General features: G+C 39.0%; 3 protein-coding genes across 5 annotated transcripts in view; 2 read left to right on the plus strand and 1 right to left on the minus strand.

The window, feature by feature from the left end:
• LOC117574052 (furin-like protease 1) overlaps positions 1 to 16,808 on the plus strand; it is a 164,208-nt gene that overhangs the window by 117,242 nt on the left and 30,158 nt on the right. The gene's annotated exons all lie outside the window — the stretch shown is intronic.
• On the minus strand, positions 576 to 1,385 carry LOC117576700 (collagen alpha-1(XVII) chain; the record flags this gene model as incomplete). Its single annotated transcript, XM_034261706.2, has 1 exon — positions 576 to 1,385. A coding segment is annotated over one exon (810 nt), but the record flags the coding sequence as incomplete, so codon positions are not given.
• LOC117574054 (leucine-rich repeat-containing protein 15) lies at positions 2,521 to 4,324 on the plus strand. The gene has a single exon (XM_034257666.2). The coding sequence runs from the start codon at positions 2,655 to 2,657 to the stop codon at positions 4,095 to 4,097; it is 1,443 nt and encodes a 480-aa protein (XP_034113557.2). The 5' UTR covers positions 2,521 to 2,654; the 3' UTR covers positions 4,098 to 4,324.

Raw genomic sequence — 16,808 nt, forward strand, 5'->3', positions numbered from 1 at the left:
TAAGATCCATCTGTAATTTGTGATAATATTTATAATAGGTTAATGATATAATTATACCTTTTCATTCAATCTAATCAAAAAACGTTTCAAAATTTTAGCAATTCTACGAAAATCAGCTGATAAATACTAATTATTGTAAATTCATAACTAATATTAAAAAAAATGCATTCATCACAATAAGTGTCGGTAATCAGTATTGGTATGACACTTATTTTATTTCCTACTGAATGCAACGTAGTGAAAAGTAGTTTGAGGATACCATGATTACTAATCAGAATTATCTTCTGTATGCGCCCATTGATTAATATATGACGTACATTGTTGTAAAATGCCTTGTTTCTGATTTCTTCAATGTAGATCCAAATGTGCTTAAATATATTGTCTGATATTCTAATGACGTAAAAATCATCCGCTACACAACGGGCGCAATTTCCACCAACTGTTGGGGAATCACGAGTGCAAATGTCCGCAGAATTCTATTACACTGCTGGCAAAGCAACGCTCAATTCCCCAAAGCCCCCTTCGCGTTTCTAAAAATAAACCCCAAACAATTTTCAGTTCAGTGTTTAATGTGCTCAGTTGTGATAACCATTCGTGAAATGTTCATATTGTGGCTTATTGTTGCTGTTGCCGTTGATGTTGCTGTTGCTCTGCGTATACCAAAGACCCTGGGGACTCTGAGCCGAGCTCTGAGCACTGCTCGACGAGTAGCCAGGTGGACCACGAGGTCCATCCCTGCCTCGTGCTCCAGTTGCGCCGGTATAGCCGCGAGGTCCTTGCGGCCCTGGAGGTCCAGGTAGACCTTGTTGTCCAGGTGGTCCAGGTTCTCCTGGTGGTCCAGCCACGTACACATATTGCACCCCCGAAGTATCCTCCTTTTGTGTGGCGGAGTTCTCGGGCAAAATATTGAAACTCGGCCAATTGACGTTCGATTGTCCATGGACATTGAACCCCAATTGCACCCGAGGCACTACCACATAAGGCACATTGTTGTTATTGTTGTTGTTGTTGATAATATTGCCGGAGGGTCGGTTGGAGCCGGAGATGATCGGTGGGCCATAGGCAATGGGCAGGGCTGTTAGTTGAGGGACCTGGTACTTGACATTCTGTTCGTTCAGCATGGGAATCGTGTTTGAATAAAGATAGTCGGGCACTCGACGACTGTCCTTTTCTGACTCTGACTCCACAATTTGCGGCCCATTGATCCCATCGTCCTCATCACTGCGCTTGAGCTGATCACTTGCCGTATATAGAACAATTTGGGGATTATCTACCTCTGCATCGGATGCTGCGCTGCGAGCTAAGGCCGCCACCCGCAGTCCTGGCAGAAGCGCTTGTGCCTGAGAAAGGCTAACGATGCCCAGGAAAAGGGCTAGAAATTTAAATGGTTAGCTTAGTTTATTATCTTTAGAAATGGTTTTCTTACCCAGCGTCTTCACACTGACAATCATCTTGGTTAACTGTGCCAATAGTGCGAAGGTTCTTCACTTTTATACCCCAGCGATAATAATCTCAATCATTGATTGATTCCTGGAAGGTGCTTTTGCGCTCCCATTAATCTAACGGTTTAGTCTTAAGTTCAATCAACTCTCTTCAGAAAATCTAAATAATCTAACTGGGTCAGAACAGAGCACCACAAAAACGGGTTCCACTTAAGGCTGTAACTAGCAATTGGCTTATCTTTTTAATGATCTTCGGGTGTGGTGCTTAACTAGAAGCTGTTGAGCTTGTAATCGATTTTTTATGTCGTTGATAGAGATCCAAAGATAATAAAGGTCGGGTCAGTGACGACATCTTACAAAGCTCTTCTGCAAAAAAAAAAACATAAATAATAGCGAATGATATAAGAACGAACTTGTAAATTATATAAAAATAAATTCCTTAAGAGCTTTTGTTATACTCCCAAGATAAGCTCAACTCCGCGGATGTAATTTTAGTCTAATTAAATCCAAAGCAGAGTTCTGAGTACTTAAAAATAACTACACAGCTTAATTTCAGATGGAATTTCGTAATATTTATTCTATCAAATAGCCACAGTGGTCACCCCTTCGGCATTTTGGCATTTCCTACTTTAAAAAACATTCATTTTCATCAAGCCGACAACTAAACAAAGAATAAACAAAAAGTAACTGAAAATAACAAAAAAGACAGATAGACACGAAATTGAAATAAACTAAATTACGAATATAGTAAATAGTAAATAGAAATAGTCAATGAGTCTATGAAACTGAAAGTTCAGCATAGATGAAATATTTCGTGCTACTTAGAGCAGCATAAATGATATGTGAGTGTATATAAGCGAGTATATGTAAATAATAGAAACTGGAGACTGGGCAGAAACTCGAAACAAATCGAGTGAAAAAATGTCCAGCATATAATTGAATTGAATTAACAACGCGACGAATGAGTTGCAGCTTGTTGGGGTTGCACCCCTTTTTTTTTGCTGCTGTTGCTGCTGTGTGTGTGGCATGATTGCCAGCCCGCATTTGGATTTGCTTGTTTGTGTCAACTAAAACGAGACGAGTTTCCAGTTCCAAACAGTTGAGCAAGTTGCGCCGTGGCTTGCGCGTCGTTGGGCGCTTGTCGCCTCCTCGAAACGTCGTCTCCTCGCATTGTTGTTCGCGCCGCTTTTACTTTGGTGTCCTCGGGTCGGGATGTGGCAGTCGCGACGACTGCTACTCTCGCTGCTGGCAACATGTGCGTTGATTGTCTGCCACAGCAGTGGCAGCTCTAGTGGCGGCTCTGTGGGTCCCACTGCGGGTCAGCTGCGTCGCATTTGGCTGCAGGATCACTGCAGCGCGGGCATCTGCACCGATGTGCACATTGCTCGCAGCGATTACGTGATCTTTTCGCAGGCACCGATTGCCAAGCAGCTGGCGCTCACGTTTCTCAACTCGAGCATTGCCAAGATACCGCATCTGATGTTCGACACCTTTCCGGATCTGCAGCAGCTGCGCATGGAGAACTGCTCGCTGGAGTCGTTCGAGAAGCCGCAGTTCGAGGGCGCCAGCAATCTGATGCAGCTTCACTTGGGCTTCAATCGCTTGAAAGACATACCGAAGAACATATTCCTTGGTGCCGACAATCTGGCCACGTTGCAACTGCAGAATAATCAGCTCAAGGGGCTGCACAATCACAGCTTCCATGCGCTCAAGGAGCTGAAGGAACTCTCGCTGGCCGGAAACCAACTGGAGCAGTTGCCGCTGAGCGTCTTTGCGGGTCTGCGCAAATTGTTGGACCTCAATTTGGCTGGCAATCGATTGCAGGCGATGCCGCGTGGCATATTCGATAGGAATTTGAATTTGACACGCCTCAATTTGGCGGACAATCGATTTGTGGCCTTTGAATCGGAGTTGTTGAAGCTTCAGCCCCATCTGCAGCTGTTGGACATCTCTGGCAACATAATGCCAGAGCTGACGTTGAATTTCTCAATGTTGGAGCAGGCCGTCGCCCATGGCTGCGATCTGCGTCGTGTGACAATCCACGGCTTTGTCCGGGACTTGGATGTGCACAATAATTCGCTGACGGATATTCCACTGATTACACATGCCAGCAATGTGACTGGCTTGGATTTATCGCAGAATCCCTTGGGCAATTTACAGGGGAATCCCTTCAGGCGCTTCACTGCGCTGCTGCGTCTCAATCTGTCGACGATCAATGCTCCCGAGTTTGCCGAGGGTCTCTTCAAGAAGCAGGCGCAGCTGCAAATGCTGGACATCTCGGGCAACGGCATCTACTCGATGAAGATCACGATCTTCGATAGCCTCAAGGCGCTGCAGTATTTCTACTTTCAGCTGAACAACTGGAACTGCGATTTCCTCCAACTGCTGATGAGTTCGTTTGTGAAGAGGCGCGACATCTCGTTCATGGAGGATGTAACTGCACCGGAACTGGTCGATGACTATGTTGATGGGATTGCCTGCTGGTACGACAGCAACAAGGTCTCCAAGAAGTGCGATGGCGGTGGTACAGGAAGCTCAGACGCTGCTCTCGAGCTGTCCATAGTGCGCAACGAGATCAAAGCCTTCACGGAGCTGGTCGAGAAGAAGTTTATCAAAGTCTATCGCATGCTGGACGAAATGAAGCTCAAATTATGAGCACCAATTTATCTAACTATTATCCAAACATATTTACTCAAACCATATTTAATCAAACTATATCTATTGGATGCACCGCATAATGGGCGTCCTATACATATATTTTGCATTAAAAAAATAGGATTAATTGACACAAGCAAGCAACCGATAATTTAATTTACTTATTGTTACGACGTATAATAAAGCGCAATGCACCCTTTGGAAACAAGGAATCGCTTGGTATTATTGTGATTGAGAAGTGAGGTTCTTGACTTCAAATTGGTTCTTAACTCATTTGAACATATTTCATAGAGACACTTGAATCTATAGGTAAAATGCCTTCGCTTTTTTGTTAACTTCTTTGCTTCCTATTTTGAGTTTCCTTACTTAAATTTGCGGGATGTCTTTCAAGAACAGAGAACAAGTCTTTACCCCTTTGCTATCGCCTCAGATTTTAAGACAATTTTTAAATCGAAATACGATCCATTGATATTTGTGGCTTACTTTAAACTTCACCTAACTTTATTAAGTAACTTAAAAGTATAAAAAACAAGTCTTTTCCTCTATGTAAACATCCTTACTTCCAATTCTAAATTTGCGCACTGATATTTGTGGACTTTCTTTGAACTACACCTCATGTACATTTTATGAAGAAACTTCAAGATATAGAAAAAACTCTATTTTCTTATCACCTTTGCTCTTTAGTTTTAGTTTCCCTTAGACGATTTAAGCATAATTTTTATACCCGATACCCAAAGTTTTATTTTCTTAGCACCTTTTCTCTCTACACTTAATTTCCTTACAAAATTTAAATATATATGTAGCTTTAACATATAAATATCTTCTATATTATTTGTGGGCTGCCTTTAACCTTCATCTCATATAAGACTTCAATTTATTCAATTTGTTGCACTTTTTCACAAATTATGTCGCATCATTTAACAAATACAGAATTTTGTGGCATTATCTTGACATATTTATTTTTTTCTATGCACATCATTTTAAATTTGTTAATACAAGCTGAGCCATTTTATACTCATCGTGTGTGTTTTGCAAATACTATAAGGACTTAATGTCCTTTGGAAAAACATTTCATGCATATTTTAAGCATTTTTTGTGTATAAACAAATATTTGCACAGTATTTATTGTGAATATACGCCCATATAAACGCCAAATACTTTAAAGCTTATCATTTTCACGCAAAAATTTTATAAAATAAAAAATGTGTTGTAAATAAAGTATTTCCACAAGGCAGAAGGTGGAATACCCTAACATGTTAATATAGAGAAATGAGAGAAAACAGATCAATAGATGGTATTGAGATAAAGCACTAAACACAAATATTATCATAATGGAAATGGAAATCTGGGAGAGTGTTGCACATTTTATTTCTAAGTTCAAGTATCCAGTTTAAGAGTGTAGAAATTCGCAGACGCTCAATTGAATATGCCATAAATATTTTACGAGCATTAAAAACAGAACAACAACAAAATACTTGGCCATAAAGCACAACACAAAAAAAATGGTTTAATGAAAGTTATCAGCGTAATCGCACATGAACCAGGACAACACAGCCAGAGATAATCGCAGAGCGACAGAGAGAAATTCAGCGAGGGTGAGTTTGATGTTGAGAAACTTAATTAAATGCAGACACACACACAAAGCACACACACATACACATGGACATACACACGAATTCCTGCTTTCAAATGTAAACAAAAAATATCAACATCACATATTTTTTATCAGCTGGCGGCGATGACGACACTGCTCTGATAATAAATACATATATAAATATTTGTTGTCGTGCTTTAAAAAGGCTTAAATTTGCGAGTGATAAAAGGTAATCAAGTTGCTGGAGACTTAAATCGATATTTAAAGAATTGCAAGTTGCGCATTGTTAGCAACTCTTTAAAGAATATTTGTAATAATATTTAAGTGTAGCATTTTACTGGAATAGAATTTGATTTATTTCATTTTATCGTGTTATTAGGTAAACACCCTTAAGGCTGCACTCACAGCTCAAAGCTAGCTCTATGATATGCTAAATATTTTATTCTTGAACAGCTACATTTGCATTTCTTGAGCTCGAATAAAATGGCATTTATTTGTTTTAATCAAAGCGGCGTCTCCCACAGCATTAAGCGAGCTCCTCCACTCCACTTGCAACTATTTAAATGCAAAAGAAATTTCCAACTAACAGCGCCATAAAGTATGCAGCAGATTTTAAAGCTTATGCCATTAAGACGTTCGCTCTCTCTCTCTCTCTCTCTCGCATTGTTCGTACTTGTCTGACTGTATAAATGTTTGTGAGTGCGCCTGTCTATATATGCTCTCTGACTGTGTTAGAATTTTAGTTGAACGCTTGTAAGCAACTTCCGTTTCCGTTTCGTTATCCGACGCGACGACGTCGTTTGTGTTGGCATTGTTGCAACAACGCTGTGCTGTGCTATGTCGTGCCGTGGCAACTGCGGCAGCTGCTTACCGAGTTAACTTCAACGTTGCCCCCGAAAAAGCAGAAACGCTAACGTGCGTTACGTTCGTTAAGCAAAATATGCGCAACAATTTAACCCCAGAAGCAGCATCCTCATCCTCATCTCGTGGCGCTTTTCTTCTTCTTCTTCTGGTGCTGCGTCTTCTTGTGTCTTCAACTAAATTCATTTTGGCAAGTTTATGAAAATGTTGTTATTGTTGTTATTATTATGCTTCTTCTTGTTGCTGTTCTCGGCTGCTGCCTCAGCTCATTAGAAAAACAAAAGCTGTACACAAAAGTTTCAGTTTTTCGCAACCACTTCGCATCTTCTATACCCTAACCAAATGAATTATGAAAAGGTATAATCAACTATTCAATACATCAGAATAATATGATTAGAGGGTATATACAAGTTGTTTAACGATTTCGTTGCTATCTGAACCGATGATGGGCTGTCGACACTCGAGTCAGGGTATTCTCATCATCGAGTACTCTTGAGTGTAGCATGCTTGGCTCGTTGTTGTTGCTGTCGTTGCTGCTGCTGTTTATAACCATTGTTATAATTAAGTTGATTTTATTGCCCGAAATTTTACAAGAGCGCTTAGTTGCCCCTTCTCTCTCTCTCTCTCTCTCTCGTTTTGCTCTTTAAGGATTTTGGTCTGGTCCTGTTCAACATTTATTGAACTTTTGTGCTTTTGAATTATTAATTATATTGTTTTACAAGTCGCCTTGGTTCTCTTTGCAACAGCTGTTGGCCACATTTCAAGCTGGCTTCTATTGTGGCTTTCCTTCGTCGTCCTGGCGTTGCTGCAGCTGGCTTAAAGAGTTAAAGTTGTTTTTATGCTTCCAGGGCCAAAGATCAGATTTCATAAATGTGCTCTTCAGTTGGGAAGTGGGAGGGGGGAGGGGAAATTGTTTGCAGATTTAACAGCATCAATTGCTGGAGCTTATAAATGAAATTTGATGCCACTTTTTCTTGCCCTAATCCACTTCAAAGTCAATGGCTAAACGAGAGCACAACTTGAACTACTTACTTAGTTAGCCGGCATGTCTTGTCCTGACTGCAAGATAATACTAAAAGCACAGACAAAAAATGTCTTGCAGCAACTGCTTTTAATTTATCGAACTATTTTTCTTTTAATTTCATTTTGTAATTGTCTTCATCCCAAAGCAACTTCAGAAATGAAACAAGTGTTTATTTATTTGTTGAAATGTGCTCTGTGGCAAATAAACAAACACGCATTATGTTTTTTGGCGTTTGAAATGTGAAAGCAATTGGTGCTTAAATAAGCTCATTTCGACACTCACAGCATGATAAAGAAAACAGAGACAGAAGGCAACAAATAAATTTGTTGTTTGAATAATTGGATTGTTTATTTAAAGCAGACCGAAGAACGAAGCTTTTAATCAGATCATAAATTATATGACATTTTACACTCAGTTGCATGGCGCCTGCAATTATGTGTGCATTAGCGTATCTTTTTCTCTTTTACTCTAGCTAATCTGAATCTTTTTCTTCTTTTCGCTGGTGTCTTTTAGGCGCTTTGTGTTCGAGCACATAAATAAAACTTAATGACCAAAAAAACATCTGCTTAACTGCCCATCTGTAAACAGGGACACGACTTTAGGATATCCTGTGACTAAAGTTGAAATGTGGAATATATAAAGAGAATCTATCCCAAGATAGATAGAATAGAAAGAGTGGAAACAACCACTTCCTATGAATGCTTGTAACAGAATGTTACTAAAAATGTGCGCTCAACATTAAAATTGAATGTTTCTCTGCAGTTGAAGGCCCCATAATTGGGCAGCATGAATAATAAATGTAGATGTGTATGTGTCGGTGTCTGTGTCTGTATCTGTGTCTGTATCTGTGTCTGAATAGAAATACGACTGTTGTGGCTGAGTTATGCATTCGAATGCCTTCCCAACTGTAGCTATAGCTGTAGTTTAGGGCAAACGAGGCGTATGCGCAACATGTGTATGCATAAATTCACGCTTAATTAGCAGCACACCCCTCCGAAGAGGGGGCGTGGTGCCTAATTAGTGTTAGCAGGCGACTCGCTTAAATGTGTTATTTAATGTATGTGTCTGCTCCTGTGTATGTGTGTGTTTGTGTGTGTGTGTCGACAGGTAGCATTTACTCTTTGGCAGCTAATTGCCAGAGAAAAGAACATTCGGCCAACAACAAAATGAAAATTACTTTCAACTTCTTTGCACAAATTAAATTTAAGCCACGCTTCGCGCTTGTTTTTTCCCACTACCTTATTAACTGGCTTTTTGACGCAATTATGTTGCCACAACATCCAACTGCCACCAGGTAACCACGCCCAGTTTGCAGCACATTTCGCGTACGTGTCTCTGCCGCTTCCATGGGAATCATCGTGTTCCTCTCTCTCTTTCTCTCTCGGCTGCTTGTGTTGCACGCACGTTTCACGCTGGCAACAGCAGCAAGCAACAGAGAGGAGTGAGTGTTGTGTCTTGGTGTGTGTTTTTCAACTTTTAACCAAATTGTTTAACTAAGTAGTAAAAGCGCTTAAGCACGCAGCACAATGCACACACACTCTCTCATGGTTTGCGGCATGCAGCATGCAAGCATGTGCAACACACGCAATTTTACTGCCACAACATGGAACATTTCTAGCACTAAAACTACTTTGTTACTTGCGCTAGAAAAACTTCACTTCTTTCAATTTCTATTTCAAACATTGTGATTAAAAACCATTAAATTTTGTATATCCTTAAATTTGTTAAATAAAAAATCTTTATTAGTTTCTTATAAGTATTCATTGTGAATAATTGTTCACCTGCATTTAATTTCCTGATTATGTCAATTTAATATATTCCCTTGATTGAAAATATTTTTGCAAACTAAAAACAATTCAAATTTTCTTATTTATTTTAAATTTTTAGTATATCCTTTTATTAAATAAGTTTATAATACTAAATTAAACTTTTTATGATAATTAATTGCTCTTTATACTCCTTCAAAAATAGATTTATTAATTTAATTTATTAAACAAGACACTTGTAATTTAAAATGAGTCAAACGTTTTCCGTAAGTTGTCATTGCGATTTACAGAAATTTCTTCAATATCAATTGCGACTCATAAATTAAAGCCAACGCAGCCGAAATTCAGGCAAAATATCTAAACAAATGAAAAGTTGCCGCAAATAGAGCTGAGTACATAACAAGCAAGGATGTGAACAAGTCAGAAAGAATGTAAGCAGCAGCAACCGGAAAACGGATGACGGAAACGAGCTACATTATAGATGGGAATATTCTATGAATGCTCTCGTATGAGTATTCAAATTGGCATTCGGTTTGCTTCCCTTGACAGTAGTATAAAAAGTGAACACAATGCATTAGCATTGGTATTGGTATTGGTATTGGCTTTTGCTTTGCCTTTGGCTTTGCCGCTTGCTTTGCATATGAGTATCTGCAATTCGAATTCTATTTGTCTGCAGTCCTTTTGGGTATTGAAAATCTCCACATAAACTATCGCTAAAGCAGCTGACATGACAAATCATTTACTTATTATACTAGCAAAAAAAAAAGCAAAGTTTTTGTACACATAGATTAGATAATATTCTTCTCTCTTTTTATTTTGTTTGGTTAGTTGAATTTCTGCTCTGATTATTCGCTTACCTTTTGCAAGGGACATGTGGGCATGTCGACATGACTTTGGCATCTGACCAAGCCACGAAACCAGCACATGACACAAATATATATACACACACACATACACAAGTGTATGGCTTCCATTTGAATGAACTATGCTTGCTATAAAGTCGTATCCCCATCTCCATCCCCAGGCCTCGATGCCCGTTGGTAGCCAAAACCCAGCAGCTTGTAGTATTCCCGCATTGTGCTGCACTCAGACGGAATGCGCGCAGCTGCCATTTGCCCATTTGCCTTGCACAATTTATAGCATATCTATAGGGGCCAACTAAAGAGTGCGTGTTCTCTCTGCTTGTAAGTGTATGTGAGTGGGTGTGTGTATCTCTTTCTATATATGCATGTATATGTATATGTGCGATAACAAGCGTTGCCTTCTGTTGTTGCATGAAATCTTATAAATTGCAAATTGAATTTAACGATAAACATCGAGGCGCACAGACAGTACATACATACATCGACTACATCGAGCATTAAAAGTGTTCACACACTGAGAGAAAAACACAATTTGCTGTTCAAACATTAATAATATACTACTGTATAAAGCTGTTTAATTTATTATAGTACTTTAATATTTAAACACTACACAGCAGAAGTAGTTACGCAGTACGAACTTTAAAATAAATGAAATAAAGTCATTTCAAATATTCATCGTCCACAATTTATAAATAAAGAAAACAAAAACACACTTAAGAAAAGCATGAATTGAATGCATAAATAATTGCATTATTTGATATTAATTGCTGAAATCTAATTGAAAATAGATGTTGAGTTATATTTTTTATAATTTGGAGTTATATTTTCTATGGTAAACATATAATTTAAAATTGTGCAATATTCAATCAATTATGTTAATTCTAAATCCAATTATTTCGCTCAGTGCACAAACCGACAAATGCAATTCCAATATTGAAATTATACTGTCCACTGCTGGGCTATTCCACTTATTGATGCTTTTCTTCATCTACTTCAACTGGTGGTAGTCTGCAATTGACATTGATTGTGTTGGTCAATGGTTTCACATTCGTCTGACAGTTTAGAAAATAAGTCAAACACTTATCGGCAGTTGCGAATATTGAATTGGTATTAACGTGATTTTCCTTTTTTTCGTTTTCGTTTCAGGTGAGTTGCAGTAACTTGAGTTTAACCTGCGGCATGACAATCGAGAAGTCTTTATGTTCGCTTACATTAAGTATTTGCCACTCAAGGCAGCCACAAGCAACTACAACAACAGAGGCAGCAGCTCCACACGGATATTACATTTAACATTTACAACCACGCACGCTCTTACTCATTCACTCAAACTCACACACACACTCAGACAAGCAATTATGTAGTGAAACTTTCGACTCAGGGCAGCTGGGGGAGAGCTCAAGCCGACATTTTATTCCATAATTTATAAGCCGCCCAAATGCCAAGCCGGAGACAAAAGTGGGGAAAAAAGAAAACGAAAAAAGTAACAAACGCAAAGCTCGAGCCAGACAGCGTGGCGTTGTCGGCGACACGCCCCTTTGACGCCTACCCCCTTCACCCCCACCGCCCTCCACATGTGCAGCCAACAGGGCGAAAAAAAGGGGTAACACAGGACCAAGGAAAATCCAAAAAGCAAGAAAGTATATAAAACAACAACAACAGCAACGAAATGTGGCAGGCAAAAGTCAAAAACTAAACTCGCTTTTGTTAGAGTCGCGCCATGTGGCCATTACGGATGTCTGCGTATGTGCGCGTGTCTCTCTGTGTGTGTGTGAGTGGGTGTAACGACCGAAGTGTAAGCGTGTGGTACAAGCGTATGTGTATGTGGAGCTCAGTCTCTGGTCATACCCTGTAAAAACGTTAGAGAGTCAAGGCATTTTTGGAAAGAATTAGAAAAAAAACTTTGATAACAATTTTACATTTCATTATATAATGAAATGACAATGAAACGAATTATTCTAGCAATATGTTGAGTATATTTTTTGCAGTATGCTTCTGTTTCAAATAATTATGAGAGACTCAGCTACACAGTTCAGGCTTCACATTGAATTTATTATGATAAACACAATTGTGTAGGACAGTTTATTTATTATTTTATTTTGAATAATATTTTTGTGTTTTTTTTGTGTTTAACAAATTTAAGATGGCAAACAGAACAATTAATTGGCTAGACTGAAATGTCTTGGCTGATAATAGCAGTTTATATGGAGCAAAACTTTTAGATTTATTAGATTTTCAATCCATTTTATTTTGAATATTCTATTTCGAACTTTACGGAATGATATCAGATTGAACTGAATTGAAATGTTTTCTTGGGAATTTTAATGACACAGAAAACATTTTATTTATTTATTAGATTTGATTATCCATTTATTTTACTTTGAATATCATAAGTTTGAATTATGTTACAAATAATTAAATTAAATGTGTTGGCTTCAAGTAGCACTTTAGATAACCAACAAAACATTTAACGAATAGTCAAGAATTTCTAAAATTGATTTTCATTATTTCATTAATTTACATTGGAGTGGCGTATCTTTAAAAACATATATTCACATATATTTTAATTGCGCAGTATCTGTCATTTCATACATACTATTTTCTTTACTGCTTTTATTTGTCCCTTTGCACGTTTCCATGTTTAACCTTTTCCTCCCTTTGGCCACATATTGCTGCTGCTATCATGGCTGGAGTTGTTGCGATTCTATTGTTTCTTGCTATTATTGTTGTTACTGTTGTTGTTGTTGTCGTGCGCGCATAAATAATTCAGCACACAGACACGCAAGCATTTGGCTTTGTTGTTAGCTTTTTTTTTGCAAGCCTACTTCTAAGCACGATTGTTGTGCGAGGTCAACTGATTTGTGGGCATTTGCACTCCACCTCGATTGTGGTCTGTTGCCACATTTCCACGTCACAACTTTGTCGGATCGTAAAGTCAACTGTTAGCAGGGGTTTCAACTATTCATTTGCTATCTTTAAGTTGGGGAACTACACGACTATGTAGTGTAAAATGTTTCATACATATTGCAAATTTCCTTATGATTCAGACACTTTGCATTCGACCAATTCCCGCATGTCGCAGAAATTATTCAAAAGCCAGTTTCTGGCGCCCAGCACAAAAAGTACTTTCCTAAGCGATTTCTCAATTTGCATATGTTACACACAGAATTCCCACACACTCCTCATTTATTTTTTGGTGTGTGTGCGTTTTTTTTTTTTTTTTTTGTGAGTCCACTTGGGGACTCAACTTTCTGGCCTGCTCCGGCTCTCTCTGACAGTCAATTTGTCCCAAATAAATTGAATTATGCTACGTTCTTCTTTTGCTTTTTGTTCTGGCTGCATAGTTTTAGCCCCACAAAATTGTTGCACTAACCTTTAGGGAGTAGATTTTCTGGCTGGCAAAAAGCTAATCAAATTACTTCACATATGCCCACATTGATGGCCACTTTTAATGGCATTATGAGAGAGTGACAATAATTCCAGTTGAGGGAGTTTAATTACCAACGCACAATATGCTAACCCAAAATGTATTCACGAAACATAACACGCAGAGTATAGTCGAAATTTTCATTCTCATTTTCATTATGTGCAACCGGAAGAAGCTAAAGCGAATAAAACTGAGCGAGAAAACCATAAAATCTAATCTTACAAATTATACATTCTGAGAGCAAACACAAAAAAAAAAAACAATTAGTCAACTCGAAATGAGGGAAACGACTAGAAGTTTCCCTGTAAGCAATAAATTTCATTCTGTTTTTCGCTTTGTTCCTCATTTAACATTAGAATTACCCGTCGTGTTTCGTCGAGATATTTTAGAATATGAAACCAGCAATGAACCCAAAGCAATTTGAACTTTTTTGTTGCCTCGCACCCACATCGAAATCATGTAGGGAATGAAACATTTAGCCAAAGCTTTTCAGTGTTATTCTGCTGAGAATAGAAAAAAATAAAAACACATGCAGTGCAGCTCATAACTCATAATGAGATGATAAATTGTTAGAACGGCACTCAGCAAATACATAAAGGAAAAAGCGGAAATCCAATTAAAATTTGTGCTGCTTCCGTTTTGCATTTAGCGGGTTGCTAGCAAACAAAGCTTCACAACAAACACAGCAACAGCACAAGCATAGCAAAACACCACAGAGAAAAGTGAAAGAAATGCTGAGCGTTGTGAGTTTTATTGCATTGTTGAGAGACAGAGAGAGAGCGAGAGAGCGAGAACATTGCTGAGCACAACATGTGGTATACTTAATATGCCTGCTTGCAACTTTGTCGACATAAATTTAGAAACATTTAAGTGCATATTGTTGGGAGCGCCCATAAAAACTTCGCTTTCGTCTAAGCCTAATGAAGAAAAAGCCAATTGAACTCATTCCAGAGGCCACTGTCATTGCGACGTACGTTGGGCGCCATTTTATGGCCCTTGGCGTTAATGCTCGAGCATTTCGTAGAAAGCTACAAGGCTGCTTAATTAGATTTGCCATTCGCCACTCGGCTATTCGGTCACTTGGCCCAACTTTCTCTCCGTGTCTGTCAAGTTTTATGAAGAGATTCGGAGAGAAAGAGAGAGACAGAGAGCGAAGCAGAAGTAAAAGTGACTTCGCTACGAAACCTTTGCATCATAAACCTTTTCAGCGGAAGGGCGTCTAGTGTGGGGATGCGTTAATGGAAATTAATATATTTATATGTAGTGTAAATGGGAATGGGAAATGCTTGTGGACTACTGTTCAGGTAACTAGGCATGGTCGTAAGTCGCTTAATTGACTTTCATGTGAAGTTAAGCAGCGAACTAAGTACAACCAAATTAATGCCATTAGACAAAATTACTAAGAGACTGCGGCACTGTGTCGTCCTCTCAACGAAAGTAATAAATACCAAAGAAATTTCAATAAAACATTTAATATTATTACGACAATTAGTTGTGCTCTCCCAGGAGATAAATCTCATAAAGCGAATGTGGGCTTACACAAGTGGGGAAGGATACAAAAGTAAACCGTGTCCCCAAGCTGATGCTCTAGTCAACTCTCTGGCAAGAGGTGAACTCTTGATTACCGCTTAGCTCAAAAGTCCCGCCGTTGGCCCAAAAAGCAGTGACAGCTGTTAAAAACTGACTTTCAATTAAGACCAAACTCAAAGATGAGATTTGCACACGTAGCCGGACACGCAACGCAACGCAACGCAACCTAGAAGCAACAACAACACTTGACACACACACAAACACACACACAAACACACACACGCACGCACACACCTCTTAGGTATACAAGTAAACAAGTTCTCGCACACACACACAACTCAATTCAGTGAAGCTTAACAGGCCATAACGAGCCAGGCCACAGGCGAAAAATGGTACACATTGGCCTCGTCCTTACTCCTCATCCCCCCATACTGCACACACACACTCAAATATGTATATATAGATATATGTATATATAGACAGAAAGTTCAGTTTTTGCTGAATGCCCGCCAGACATTTTTAAAAAACACATTCAACGCAAAAAGGACGAAACTCACGCAATTTTCCTCCTCCTCCTTCGTCTCTTTAAAAGTGTACTGCTGCGCTCTATCTGTCTTGCTCTCTCTCTCCACCTCTCTCGATCTCTTTCTGGCTGCCGTGCTGCTCCTGAGAGACTCATAAATTTTGCAATTTCTTCATTGCCGCTAATTTATATGACGTGGCGGGGACAGGCCGGCAGGCAAGCAGCAAGGAGCGCAAGGACATGCGCTAATACAAAGCAAATAATGTGTGTTGCATACTTTGTGGCGTCCGCGACCCACGAGGCGCCACTCAAAATTGTTTCATGGCCAGCAGCAAAAACAAAAAAGGAGAAAAAAAAATACAAAATATTGTACAACAGAATATGAAAATGAAAATGTACAACAAAAATGAAAAGCAGAGAAAAAGTAAAGTGAAAAACACGTAACTTTTGGTTAACCGAAATGCCGCTGCACGTTGTAATCTGAATGGAGCGGAAGGAGGCGGAGCACAGAGGAGAATGTGGAGCGGAGAGGAGAAAGGCCTGCAGCTGCCTGACCCACTCAATGCTGCTCCCCAGAGGCGGCAACCGAACCCCAAACACTGTGACGAGAGTTGTTGAGTTAGTTGAAATTATCTGAAAGTCCTTTTGGGCATTCGAACTGCAGGTGCAGGATGCAGATACAAATACATGGAGAGAAAAGTGCACTTTATACTTGGACATGTCAATGGTGGAAATGGTTGCAAGTAAAAGAGCGGACGAAGCTTAAAGCCATGTAAGCTACTTTAAAACGTTGCACGGAAATATAACCCAGTTAGATGGAATATTTGTTCAGTTTATGAATTTTACAGCAAGTAATGTATTAGCTCACAAGCAGACTAAATCATTTGTGACGTTTATACGCCATGGAATAACATATAGGAAACAAGGATAAAAAGATAAGGAGTTGAGGAAGAAAGCGCTTAACATTTGTAAAGAGGAAAACTTATACGACAGACAACGTTTAAGAAAGGCACACAAAAGGGAGTCCTAAAAAACAAGACTGCAAATTGCTGGCTTAAGGACCACTAAAAAGTAGCAATCAAACTTTGTGCACAAAGCAGAATTATATTGCGTAATCCCAGAGCAA

Source organism: Drosophila albomicans, chromosome 2R (assembly GCF_009650485.2).
Source record: "Drosophila albomicans strain 15112-1751.03 chromosome 2R, ASM965048v2, whole genome shotgun sequence".
Lineage (NCBI taxonomy): Eukaryota > Metazoa > Arthropoda > Insecta > Diptera > Drosophilidae > Drosophila > Drosophila albomicans.

Excerpts from the sequence above, each read along its gene's own strand:
- LOC117574054 (XM_034257666.2), top strand. The coding sequence starts at position 2,655 with ATGTGGCAGTCGCGACGACTGCTACTCTCGCTGCTGGCAACATGTGCG.